Source organism: Solenopsis invicta, chromosome 5, assembly GCF_016802725.1.
Source record: "Solenopsis invicta isolate M01_SB chromosome 5, UNIL_Sinv_3.0, whole genome shotgun sequence".
Lineage (NCBI taxonomy): Eukaryota > Metazoa > Arthropoda > Insecta > Hymenoptera > Formicidae > Solenopsis > Solenopsis invicta.
Genome location: NC_052668.1, coordinates 4,517,668 through 4,532,500, shown reverse-complemented (window position 1 = coordinate 4,532,500; position 14,833 = coordinate 4,517,668). Strand labels below are relative to the sequence as shown.

At 33.3% G+C, this 14,833-nt stretch overlaps 1 protein-coding gene across 5 annotated transcripts in view; it reads right to left on the bottom strand.

Annotated features, from left to right (window-relative positions):
* Positions 1–14,833, bottom strand: part of LOC105203907 (phosphorylated adapter RNA export protein) — a 101,637-nt gene that overhangs the window by 53,803 nt on the left and 33,001 nt on the right. Inside the window, exons 1-2 of one of the 5 annotated variants that reach the window (XM_011172828.3) lie at positions 2,450–2,588; positions 1,859–2,127 (exon numbers count right to left, since the gene is read on the bottom strand). The exons of 3 other annotated variants lie outside the window; for them this stretch is intronic. In XM_011172828.3, coding sequence (XP_011171130.1) covers positions 1,859–1,969 — 111 coding nt within the window. In that variant the 5' untranslated portion in view covers positions 1,970–2,127; positions 2,450–2,588. Of the gene's footprint in view, positions 1–1,858; positions 2,352–2,449; positions 2,589–14,833 lie in introns of those variants that run through there. One more of the 5 variants, XM_026138912.2, reaches the window with a different exon arrangement.

The following is a 14,833-nucleotide window of genomic DNA, read 5'->3' as shown; positions in this document are numbered from 1 at the left end:
ACCTCGAGCCACAAGTCTCGCTTTATATCGTTCAATTGTTCCATCTGCTTTTAACTTGGATTTAAAAACCCATCTGCACGAGACTGTAGATCAATCCTTTGGCAATTCTTCAAGCTTCCATACTTGATTTTTGGTTAATGACATCATTTCTTCATCCATTGCTTTCTTCCAAAGGTGTGCATCTTCCCTAGAAATTGCATCTTCATATAATGTTGAATCCATCGACACCTTCATTACAGTTATGCATGCTAATTTGTTTGATCTGCTTCTTAGTTCTCTATCAGTTGAAGGAACTGGCTTCTGAAAATTCTTTGAGCCAACTGGTCGTCCTCTTTTTCTCACTTTCAGCAAATCTTCATTTGTATCATCTAACGCTTCTTCATAATCGTCATTTGAACTTACTTCCTCCTTGTATAAATTATCTATCGTTTCTTCAGAATCATCCTTCTCTTCTTTCTCGTCACTTCCTGAACTTGAGGGCTCAATAGGCAATTCTTCAAAGTCTTCTACTTGCTTGTCGAACGGTAAAGGAAATAATACTTAATTATTTTCAACTGATAAATCTTGAATTATAACATCAGAAACTCTTTGTTGGATCAAAAACTCGATAGATTTTATCAGTTAATCGATCATATCCAACAAACACCGTCTTTCTTGACTTTGGATCCATTTTTCGTCTTATTGTGTCAGGAACACGTACAAAAGCTTTTGCATCAAAAATTCGAAGATGAGGGACGTTTGGTTTCTTACCATACCATTCATAATATGGTGTTGTATTCATGATTCCTCGATTTAGAATTCGATTTCTAAGATAAGTTGCCGAACCAATGGCTTCCGTCCAGAGAAGGTGACGATCCGTTCTTGACAAATCCGTATTAAATAGCAAAGATCGAACAGTATCGCACAAAGTCCTATTTTCTCGTTCTGTCATTCCATTACATTGTTTGACATTAAGGGGTGATAATTCGTGAATAATGCTTCTGGACTTTAGAACTTCTATTACATTTTCATTTACATATTCCGTTCCATTGTCCATTCTTAAAGAAATTGCCTTTCTTCTTGTTTCTCTTTCCGCATCGATGAAAAACTGCTTCAATATGTTTGATACTTCATCTTTCGTTTTTAAAAAGAAAACTCTCCGATAGCCAGATGCTTCACCCTTCATTGTTAGAAAGTATTTGCATTTATTCCACGACATTATGGCAGACATAATGTCGTGGAATAAATGGCAGACATCGGAATGAAAACGCTCACCAGGCAAACAATTTCGTTTTTCTTTAGTATGATGTTGATTAATTGTTTGCTTACCAAAATGACATGAGTGGCAATTATCTTGCTTTGTGAAAATTACCTCAAGACCATCTGTCAAATTATTCTTGAACATTGCTCGTATCGTTTTGTCACTCGCGTGTCCTAGTTGTTGATGCCATAATCCTATTGATTGTGGTGCTATTGCATGAAACGATGGTGGTTTGACTCGAATGTAAGGGACGTATTGATTTCCAATCCTTTTTCCTCCTAGAATTGTTTCTCGTCCATCTTTTAATTGCATGAGCCTATTTCCGTGATAGAAACTATATCCTTTTGTCATTTCCATAAATGTTGTCAAAAATAACAATTCACTGCTCATATCTTCTGCATAATATAAGTTTTCCCATATTCGTTTAATCCATGTCTTACCATCAACTGACTTTTCAATAGTGATATTACCTATATGTGTTACTTGTAGAGTTTTACCATTTGCGACACTTAATACTAATAGAGTATTCAATTTACGTAGCGACGAAAACCATTCTATGTTTCTTGTTAAATGTATACTTGCTCCTGAGTCTGCAATAATTTTATTATCATCGTTTACCTTGAAGACTGATGACGCTGAAAGACCAACTTCATTTTGTTGACTCTTTGACTCCTTCTTTTCTTCAGGCAATTCCTGTTTTTCCACTTTTGACCAACAGTCCTTCTTCATGTGACCGATCTTACCACATTTATGGCATTTACCTGGAAATCTCTTGTTTGTTGTCTTCTTCGATTGACTGTTCGTTGACTTTGGTCTGATTTTGAATTCTTCATGTGACGTATCTTCTAAACGTTCAGTAATGCTTCTCTCTGCATTTGTAAGTTTCTCTAAAAAAGATTCCAAAAATGTATCTTCTGATAAAAGTGACCAGCTTGTGACAAAGTTATCAAATTCTTTCGGTAGACATCCAAGAATTTTTGCCATTAACAATTTTTCATTAAAATTTCTACCAAAATCTTTTGACTCTAACGCTTCGATTCAACGAATGATTACTTTAAGCCCGGCTACGAATGTACCAACCGTACTGTCTGACTTCCATGAGTAAACGAAGAATTCACGCAACAATTCTAACAAAACATTTAATGTTTTTGGCTCATAGACGGCTTTGATTCTCTTCAAAATATTTTCTGAAGATTCGCAATCACATACCTGGTCGAAGGTCGTATCATCTAAAGTTGACCAAATAATCGAACGCGCTTTACTGTCTTTGGCTTTCCAATCCTCTATTTCCTTTTTATTTTTAACAATGCCTGCTTCACTAACTTCTTGCGGTTGATCCACATTACCACTAGCGATTTCCCATATCCGATGACTTTCGAGAGCGTCTCGAATCTCAATCTTCCAGCGGCTGTACGTTGTCTTCGAAAGTTTTGTCACTCGAATATCTCGACTAAATATTTCATCAGCCATTGTTCCTTTCTGTGATCCCTATTGCTAGAGAACTGATATCTCTTAGCAACACAACTTTTGTCCGTTGTCTTTCCTAACCTCAAAATAACCACGTATCGACTCGACGTGCATTAAGTCTCATAATCTGTTGAAAAGTCTATTTATTTATTAAAGTACAGTCAAAACGTGTAGTTAGCACAAAGAACATTGAAGTAAAGATAAAACGGATGCAAAAGAAACAGTTATTATACAGACAACACGGCACAAGCTTTTTTCCGTAAGCGTTCAGAAGTAAGAGGGAATAAGCAACGTTTTTGGCGCGCGACAGAGTCCCAAAAAGTCAAGCGTTCATAAAGTACACGCAACCTCTCCGCGTTGCCAACTGCACACATTCATGGAAACGTCTTGAACACGTATAGTTTCAACATTTATACTATCAAAAACAAAGAAATTAGGGAAAGTTTTGAGGTTGTTACACTAGAGCAGTTAGAAGAAATCGTTATGGGATTACCAAAAAAAAAAAGGTACGGAAAAGAGAATAACTAGTGACATATTAAAAGTAGTTTTTCCTGTAATAAAAAAAAATTTGCAATTTTGATAAATAATTCTTTAAAAGAAGATCACTGTCCGAAAGGTTGGAAAACCTCTACTATAATACCGATCCCAAAAACAGATAAAGCCAAAAAGCGAGCAAATATAAACATTAATATGTTACCAATATATGCAAAAGTGCTAGAATTAGTAGTAAAAGAACAACTTGAAACATACTTGGAAACAAACGGTATAATAACAGAGCATCAGGCAAGATTTAGAAAATATTATTCGTGTGAAACAGCAATTCAATCTGTCATACACAAATGGAAAGTAATAGTGAGCAAAAGAAAAATGGTAGGAGTAATCTTCATGGATCTTAAGAGAGCGTTTAAAACAATAGATAGAGAAAGATTGTTGTAGAAAAAATGTATCAATGCGAAATTAGAGGAATAACCTTAGAGTGGTTCAAATCATACTTAAATAATAGGAACAACAGGTACGATTCAATCAGATATGGTCTAAATTATTGTCTACAGAATATGGAGTGCCACAGGGTTCAGTACTAAAACCTTTGCTATTTATAATATATATAAATGATATAATTGAAGTATAAAATACAATATGTAAAATAAATACAATATAAAAATGTTTGCAGATGATACGCTTATATACGTAAGTGGAGAAAGTAGTGCGGATGTAGAGGTAAAAATAAATATGGCTTTTATTGTAATCAAACATTGAATAAATATAAATAAGTTAAAAATAAACGCAGATAAAACAAAATACCAGGTGTATGCATAAGTTTTTTCCGGTTTCACTAAGAGATGGCGCCAGCGTAAAGTACGCAGCGTATTAATTTGACACATACGTCATTTTGTTCGTCTGACATAGAACTACAAACACACACAAGTTGAGTCCGCCAAAAACTAGCGTCTTTGTTTTATTGTTCAGTGATCATGTCGAGTTTTGTGCCTGAAAAACAACATTTGCGGCACGCATTGTTTTTTTTATTTAATCAAAAGAAAAAGGCTGTTGGGAGTCATCGTTTGCTGGTAGAAATATATGGTGAACACGCTCCATCGATTAGAACATGTGAGACATGGTTTCGACAATTGAAAAGTGGTGATTTCAATGTGAAAGACAGTGAGCGCTCTGGTAGACCACAAAAATGGGAAGGCGAGCAATTGCAGGAATTATTGGATGGTGACCCAACTCAAACTCAACGGCAATTAGCAGAAGCATTACATGTATCACAAGAAACAATTAGCAGACGTTTACGAGTAATGGGAAAGATCAATAAACTTGGTAAATGGGTCCCACAATGAACGTCAAATGGAAAATCGCAAAGTCACTTGTGAAATGCTGCTTCAACGCCACGAAAGGAAATCATTTTTGTATCGAATTGTAACGGGTGACGAAAAATGGACTTATTTTGAAAACCCGAAGCGGAAAAAATCGCGGCTTTCACCTGGCAAAGCCGGTCCATCAACACCAAGACCAAATCGCTTCGGCAAGAAGACCATGCTCTGTGTCTGGTGGGACCAGAGCGGTATTGTGTATTCTGAACTCTTGAAGCCCGGCAAAACCGTTAATACACAACGCTATCGCCAACAAATGATTAATTTAAACCACGCATTAATCGAAAGACGACCGGAATGGGCCAGAAGACATGGCAAAGTAATTTTGTTACACGACAATGCGTCGTCTCCCAGCAAAACCAGTGAAAGACACCTTAAAATCTCTTGGATGGGACATCCTTCCGCACCCGCCGTACTCCCCAGACCTGGTGCCATCTGACTATCATCTCTTCGCATCAATGGCGCACGCGCTCGCAGAGCAGCACTTCAGCAATTTCGAAGAAGTTGGAAAATGGCTCGACAAATGGTTTGCCGCAAAAGACAAGCAATTTTTCTGGTATAGTATTCATAAATTACCTGAAAGATGGGCGAAATGTGTAGAAGCCGATGGCCAATATTTTGAATAAAAAAAAATAATTTTCCTTGAAAATTACGTGTTTTTTTTTAACCAAAAAACCGGAAAAAACTTATGCATACACCTGATATATAATAGAGGTATTAAAAAAGAATCAAGAGGTAATACTGCCGTGAAATGTCTGAATGGAATTGAAATAGAACGGGTATCAACCATGAAATATTTAGGTATAATGCTAGACGATAGACTTAGATTTCAGGACCACTGCAATTATATACTTAAATACTAAGAAAATAGGAAAAAATACTAGCTTTTTAAATAAAATAGGTCACTTCGTATGAGCTATAGGGGAGACCGGGGCAAATCGTTAGACGGGGTAATTCGATAATTGGAAATATCTTTTTATGGGCACATATTAAAAATTTACTTTAAACACTGTAAACACGTCCTAATGTAACGATGTTACTAACAAAGTTTTGTTGATAACGGCGTCATATTAATGTCGTAGTAGTGAAAAATATATTTTGCGACAGTCGAAGTAATTTCTGATAGTCAGCATTTCTTCAAAATTTAAATAAGCTAACAAGGTTTTTTTAGAAAACTTTTAATGTATCGTGTCCAGTTGAATGAATTTAAAACATTTCGTGTTTACTTTTTGCTGTGTGATGTCTATTTTTGTCGATCATACGCAATAATGCGCACAGTTGATGTTGGGGCTATTCGTAATACCGAGCACCAGGGCGATTCGTTAATACTGATTGCAGCGCCTAACCTAAGTTGGGTAACCCTAACCCTATGGCTGTGTTACGAATGTCTGCGCTACGCAGAGTTAAGCATTGAGGTAAAGTTCTTCATTGATTTAGTTCAAACTTGATAATATTGTGTAATTCAGTACATAGAACATAAATATAAATATAAAATCGTCGCTCTTAAGCAGGTAAAAAGTTATAAAGCGTTAAAGATTGACACTTGTGAGGTTAGGAAATCTGTCACACCGCTGGCATAAAGACATGCAAACGTATATGTTTGCATTTGTTTTTTGTATACCTATATCTTTTTTTAAATAAAAAAAAGTTTTAACAGCAGCTTTTTTACAGTCTTTCAACTTGAAACACAAATTTCGGGATATTCCCGGACTAGTTGCGAATTGTTCAAATTCTATAAATTACATACAGAGATATATACAAATGAAAATAGTCGGGTAAAGTACACCCATGTGTGGCAAAGTATCGAATTCGATAGTGTGTCAACTGAAGGTTAAAATTTCCATTATATATCTGAAATATATCATAATTTGAATACTAATTTAGATAAAATTTATGAGCATGATTTCGACATCAACACTTCATGAGAAAAATCATTAGTTTGAATTATTTTATGCAAGCTAAAATTTCAGAGGTCATGATAGAAATTGTAATACAAAATAAAAATGGGAAAAAGTATTCTCCTGATTTGACAGCGACCATTTTTACATTGAATTTTTATTATTCAAAAGCGTAAAACTATGTGAACAAAATGTTTCAAAACCTTCTAGATTCTTCCACTATCTGTAGATGTTAGGTGTTAGACGGTCGAGCGAGATTTACAGATAAAGTATTTAAATAGAAAGTTCGCAATATGAAAAATCGTATTATATGTAATTTAGTGATAGACGAGATTCAACAGCAAACACTATATGATAAAAACCGAATATGTATTATGGATATGTAGATTTAAGAATAAATAATAATACTAACAATATAAATAAATCTCTGGAAGCAAATAATACATAGATTTTCATGATAATGGTATTAAATAACCATTAAAAAATTCTAATCGGTTAATTTTTAATTAATGCTTTGAATATAAAAAAAAAATCAGTTTGTTAAAAAAAGCACTAAAATTATTTCATGACACTCGAATTGTATTACATTTACTAACCTTTAATGGAGCTAAAGCTAATTTAAGCATATGGACTCATTTGGGTGCAAATTTTAATTTAAGGGAAAACCTCATTTTCTTAATCCTATAAGACAAAAAAGTTTTTAATGATTTTACAAAACAAAAGGCGTGTGTGAGTTATGCGCGATTATCAGTGCGCTAATACATACAGGGTGTCCAATAACTCGAGACCAAAATTTTAACAATGTATTTCTTACTTAAAAATAAGACAAAAATCCTAATAAGAAAATATTAAGACTATAATATTTTTTAAATGAGAAGTATTTACAATAGGCAAATCAAGTAGTCTAAAGTTTACGCGCTCAATAACGGTACAGCGAAAATAGGTGCTCCTACGCTTTTGTAAACTTGTTATTACATTGAAGTAATTACGATGATGTTGAAATGCTTCATTAATTAAATCATACTTAAACATAAATAAATACATTGTATATCCATTTTACATACCATAATTACATAAAAATATTACACGACATTGAAAATAATTATAATAAATTATCCAAATTCACGAGATGTCAACGATTCATGAGATAAACAACTTCAGAGAAGAAATACACGTATTTTATACAAGACTGTCCCAATTGCGCACATTAATAATCGGACACAACAGTATTTCCGATCAAACACGGTTTCGACACGGGAACCCAATTGGATACAGCCTCGATTGAACACCGACCCGATCAGACATAATCCTGTTCGAACTCGGTCCCGATTGAACATGATTCCGATCGAACACGGACACAGTTGGACACAATAATGATCTCGGACATACATCGTTTTAATTGGACACGGAGCCGATTAAGCACGGACGCGATTGCACACAAAAAGTGCATGTATTTAAAACATTTATGCACTTGTACTGTATCACCTAATGATTTTAATGGTAAATGAATATATTAAATAGTCTATTATTAAATGACAATAAAGTAAAATAATTAAATAAGAGACTATTATGTACTTCATAACTCAAAATTCCGCAAGAAAATGTTCCAAATTTTCTGATATTTTTGACCTCTCCTCCATTTAAAGCAAAATTCTAAAATAAAACCCTCTCATGACCCTATTCCAATGCATCTGCGACAAAAAAAACCTTATTTTTATTCGCGCAAAAAAACCTTTTTTCTTAATCTCATAAAAAAAAATTTTCCTATTTCTTCTTTTAAAACTAGGACTTTCAAGGAAACACAACGTCCTTTTGCTCGACCCCTGCCACTGGTTTCCAAACGTCGTCTTCAGCAATCACAATCAATACGATTTCCTGCTCTACTCCGAGCTCCTGCCACGGGTTACCAAGTGTCGTCCGCAGCAATCTCAATCATTTGCCTTTAAAGAAAGTCCAAAAGAACTAAAAGACCGAATCCTTTCACTACTGAAAAAAAAACCTAACGCTGAGCGACAAAATTTCGAAACTGAAGCTTTCTTCCAGTTTTCGAGGAAAGAACAGTTCATGTTCCAAGATCAAATCTCTCTAACCATTAGAATGCAAAATCAAATCAAATTGAGTAAGGAATTCGCACAAAGAAATGCTACCATCATACGTGTCAAGTTTTAATTTATAATCTAATTGAAAACGTTCCCTCTCCCGCAGAAGAATCTCCAGAAGAAAAAAGGATATTAGAGGAATCAGAAGGACTTAGCTGTGAAATGCGTTCCTGTAGACGCTGCACCGCCTTGTCTCTCTATCGCAGCTGAGCCAAAAACTAGGTAAAGCCATATACACATAATGTCTCGGAATTGCTGAAGCTTCGTGAAAAAAACAGTTTGCGGCAAAAACGAGATATCTCGTTCCTGCCACACTACTCTTCACAAAGCTCCAGCAATTTCTCCTAAATTGCACGTAACTCCTTATCCTCAGGGAGACGCTCAGGCGTCACAATCCGTGCTCTCTTCACAAACAGCTCTATCGTTCCGCTCGTCCATTCAATCCCGGACGAGCTCTCAAATGTTACGCTTAAGCGGATGCACATGCTTCTCCGTGTCAAACTTAGTTTCACACTCAAACTTTCACAACACTCTTATGGCAAAAAAAATACTTCTTAAAAACATCAATGTTTAATGAGAAACTATTATAGCATCCGCGCACGGTAATAGCTCAAGTTTAACTCGAACAAAAAAACAATACAATAGTGCAATTTTCGAATGTCGCGTCTCTCGTCGATCGATATCAGCTAGTGCAATAACGAGACCGCAACAATATATTGAAAAAGGTGCAATATGGATAAAAGAGAATGAGAAGGAATAAGTAGGATAGGATAAAAGGAGAAGAGAGAAGAAATGAATGAATGAGTAAAGTTAAAGTACATTGTGAACCAAGTCCCACTTCTTTGTGAAAGCTAAAAGAATGTAAATAGATTATACCTAATTTATTGATGTAGAATAATACGCCAAAATAACGAGCAATATTACAATTTTAAAGAATCGTAAGTTTAATTTTAAATCAATGTTAACAAAAATCAATTTTGGAACATGTTTCGATCTAACTTGATCTTTCTCAACCGACACATACAAACAAGATAAATATTTAATCCTCCACGTAAGCGCAAGAATCATTAACGATAATTGCATTTACTTGGAACGGCTAACAGAATAAGTAAACCATAATTACACAAAAACAAATTACAGCAGGATTAAGAAAGATACTTTGTAAAAATAACTAGTTACAGTTACAGTTTCTTTCTTCCAAAAAATAACTAGTTACCGTTATAAGTTACTGACTTTAAAAAATAACCTGTTATAGTTATTTAAAAAATAACGAAAAGTTATTTTTCAGTTACTCTTCTGTTTTTTCTTGTAATATTTTAAAGCATTGCTAATTTAAATACTATGTTCTTATATTTCTAACATTATTTAGTTATTTTATTTATATTGGAACATGTTGTCAAATTTAGAGACGCTATTATTTGAAATTCAGTGAGAAACAAAGATAAAAATTACTGTTGTGTTGATTTGTGTCATTTTCTAAAAAACAGCTCATGTATTATATCATTAACTGTGTAAGATGCATATAATATGTCTTTATTAATTACTTATATGTACGTACAAGGTATATGAACTGCATTTTAAATTCAAATTTCATTCAAAGATAAGATTAAATATAAAACTTGAATCCAAAGGCGAGTAACATCAATCAAAACGTCAACTAATATTTTTTTTAATAATCAGAAAAATCAGTATAAAAAAATGATTAGTTTACATTTATACCTGTATATCATACAATTTCATTTGAAAAAAATAGAAAAAGATACAGCACGCAATGATAGGCAATATATAATATAAAATAAAACAAATACAGCACAAAAATAAAAAGACAATATATGTATATAGTTCTGTAACGCTGCTAAAAAAGAATACAATTTTAAAATTTTACTAAAATTTTTATTTTCTTTTCTAAACAAAATTGATATTTAATTATATCATCATGAAGATAATTTCTTTCACTTAACGTAATATTATTACAGAACTATCAATGCTAAACATTTGTTCAACTGCATTTAGTTACCAGAGAAGAACCTGAGAGCGGCCATACCGAGCTTTTTCTTATAATGCTAAAATTCCCGGCGCACTAACGATGAACATCTATTCTGGTCAAAATATAAACTAAAATTACATTTATTTTGCGACACTGTCGATAAAAATGGCTCAAGCCTGTGCTAAAATCATATGATCGGGGTACTCCCACTAGGGGAAAGTAGATAAATTGCACGCACCTAAAAGAAATTTATCGCAGTGAAGTAATTTTTAAAGTTGAAATCGATACAAGTACAGAAATAGAAACTTTAAACATTTTTTTATCATTATGTATTGTCATATTAAACAATTTTTTATTTGGTAATGCTATATTCAGCAAAAAGAAGCAAATGGATAAACGAAAAAATTTCTCGCGCCTTGGGTAATTGTATGTGCGGTTGGATAAATGTACGAGGAGGAAAAATGAGGTTATAATCCATTCTTTTAGCTGCACTACACTGCACTACACTGTACTAGTGGCACTATAGTTGGTCTCACGTGGCTTACGCCTTTCAAGATAGATGCGTAAAATTGTCCACGGCGGACTTGATTTAATAAAAAAACAATTACTTGATGACTATTTAAGTAAATTTAATAAACAATAGCTCAAAAAATGCAAGAAGAAACGTACTTTTGTTAGGTATAACAAGATTAAATGAATAAAGTAAAAATACGGACTTATTGCCTTATTTAAACGCCAAAATCGCAACAAAAATCATGATTTTACTTTTTCTTATTTTTTTAATTAACTATGTTTTTAAATGATATAATGTATGGTTATATATTAAAAAAATACTTTCAGCCTACAAATATCGTCGTGATATCATCTCTATTCATCGAGAAGATGCCAAACCACGAAGCGTACAATTACCCAGTGCGTACAATAACCCTACTTTCCTCTACATGATTTTAGCACAGACTTGAACCATTTTTATCAACAGTGTCGCAAAATGAATGTAATTTTAGTTCATATTCCGGCCAGAACGGATGTGCGTCGTTAGTGCGATGGGAATTTTAGCGTTATAAGAAAAAGGCCGGCATGGTCGCTCTCAGGTTCCTCTCTGGTTACTAACATAAGCATGATTAAGTAGCATGATTATGATTTATTCTTTTCTTCAGATCTAATCCAATCACATTAAAGCTACATTTAGGAACGTAACTCGAGTAACCTCATATATCATTTTAGGCTTGTTCACCAAATGTTAAAAAAAGATATAATAAAATGTTACACGAGGGCACTCGAGTGATATTTCCGAGTGCAACCTATATTGACAAATAAGTGAAATATATAAAGTAATTATAGCATTAACTATTAATTTAGTTATTAGTTACACAAAAAATATAACTAAGTTAAGTTAATAGTTACAGATGGAAAAAAGTAATAAAGTTAAGTTACAGTTACCAAAAAAAGTAACTCTAACTGTAACTTCAAGTAACGAGTTACTTCCCATCCCTGAATTACACAGATACAATTAGACCATAATTACACAGATACAGTTAATATAGTGAATACAGTTATTATCCAACTCGTCATCGTTTTTTTGTATTATTGCGGTGCCAATTCCTTTTTATGTCGTGGATGGTGAAATGTTACACAAAGTCCATTGTTCAGATTGACATTACGTTAATAAATTTCTTTTTTTTTAGAAAATTTTTAAATGTAAGTTAAATGTATAAAATATTAGAGTATTAAACTGTGGTAGGCTTCATGTCACAATAAAAACTCACATCGCCAATACGTTAAACGGTAATAATAATCATGTAAATAACTCGTATAGGGAATCAGTCCTTAACACTCAGCTTGACGTTCTCAGTTTAATAAAACTGAGAAGATCAGATTAGAGCGCGATCAGTGTCAGACGTTACAGACATAGTATAAAAACAAAGGTCAACATTTAATTTAAAAAGTAATCTAGAGTAAGCACTGTTTAATAATTCTGTGTCCATGTAATTGATATCATTTTTTTTGTAATTTTATATGGATTATCTATGAGATCAATCTTTTATAATAATTATTTTCAAAATCTAATATTTTCTTATTTTTCCAGTTGTAGCGCTCGACGCTACCAAACGGCAAAGAAATACAAAACAAAAGTAGCGCTAACAGAAATTACGTCTACGAAATACGGTCGTCTCACAATTAAATAAATTCTTAGACAATAAATGTTTCATAGATGAAACACAATTAAAATTAAATAATCTGCGCAAATCAACTATCGAATTTTGTAAAAATAATAGCAACATCGTTTTTACGAAAGCGGATAAAGGTAACGTTACAGTTGCTTTAGAAAGATGATAATATAGTGCAAAAGTAAATAACCTTCTTAAAGACTCAACAACTTATTTAATAGAAATAAAAAGAAAATAAAAATCCGGTTAAAAAAATAGACTCAAATCTGAACGTTTTACTGAACAGTTGGCTTAAACTTGACTATATTTCTAAACAGACATATTTATCTCTTAGATCAAGTGATTATCCGTTACCAAAAGCATACGCGCTTCCAAAAATTCACAAAAAAGATATTTTATATCAAATCATTGTCTCATCTATAAATTCAACATTACATTCATTTGCAGCATATTTGTGTATAAAATTTTTTACAACAGTCTACCGAAATGTGAAAGTTACATCAGAGATAGTTTCAACGTATACAATAAACTTTCTGGTAAACAGGTTAAAAATAATAACATTTTAAAAATAGGAAATAATGAGCTCAAGAGCCACGCAGAATGTAAAACGCAGATAAATAAGTCCAGCATAAATCCGTGATAAAGCAAACATTTCAACCTTTAATGACGGTCTTCTTCAGTACAGATTTAACATTAATCTATAAAACAAACATAACAATCACACTAATTACAATATTAGATTAATCAAAATAAACAAATAAAAGTCAAAATTAAATCAAGTTACTGAATAAATAGAAACTGTAAGATATTGCGATATACATCTTCCTTCAAGGTCTTATCATATTAAATAGCCTCAACAAACGTGTCCAAAGACAAGAGTTTCGGAAAATCGGCATGACTTAAATAACATTTTAATTTCTTTAGATGTTACTTCGGTTTTTACTAATGTATCGTTTGAGCAGGTCATAGAAAAATTACAAAATAAATGAATACATATAAGCAAAAACACAAAAATACCTGGAGCAGAATTCTTAACAGCAGCCCAATTTACAATGCATTCAACATGTTTTACTTTCAAAAATATCATATATAAACAAATTTTTGAAATGCCTATGAGTTCCCCATTATCCCCAATACTCGCGGATATAGTAATGCAGGACTTAAAAAAGAAAGCCATTGACAATTTAGATTTCAACCTACAATTTTATTATTAGTATGTAGACGTCATTATTTTATCACTTGTCAGAGGAAAAATTAATAATTTATTAAATAATTTTAACAACATTCACAATAGACTCCAATTCACAATAGAGGTAGAGAAAAACCGTTGCATTCGCTTTTTAGATATATCTTTGATAGTTTCCGAGGCCGGAATCATTATTGATTGGTTCCACAAAGAAACTTTTTCAGGAAAATACTTATCATATTTTTCAAATCATCCACTGTATCATAAAATTGGTATGATATATGGCATGGTAGACAAAGCGATTCTTTTATAATATGCGACTTTCCACTGTTGTATGGTTAACGTACAAAATCAGGCCTAACCTCAATGGACGCCGTAAAGGAGTTGAAGATCCACAAATTTGTTGGCCAAGGAAAGAAGTCCAAACGTTTTGATATGAACGTTTATTTATAAACGTAGATAAGGCTCACAAGCGGCGGCTCGTATTACAGGTGCGGTACCTCGAGCGGTACTTGTGTATATGCTAACGGTGTGCCCGCACTGTATATGTGGCTCTTCGTAAATGTGGCTGCTGCTGTATGCTGACTTCTTGACGGAGATGTGCTTCGTATCGAGGCTGGTTATGACTTGAGTGTCAAGCGGCATTTTTATATTGCAAAAGGCTATTGCCGATCGCAAGTACAATGTCCAATATTTTCGCGTGATCAGCGTATGTCAGCGTTGTGTCAGCGTTGTCGCAACTAATTTGGGCAATTACCGTTAAGTTTTAAGGTTCTTGGATTTGCCCGCGTTGCGATAGCGCTTTAGACAATAAGTTTAATTTCTTTCCGGTACATGGTAACCCGAGATCGGTTGCCATGCGCCAGGTCGTTATAATGCTCGGTTATAACATAAAAAAATATGGAGTTTGTTGT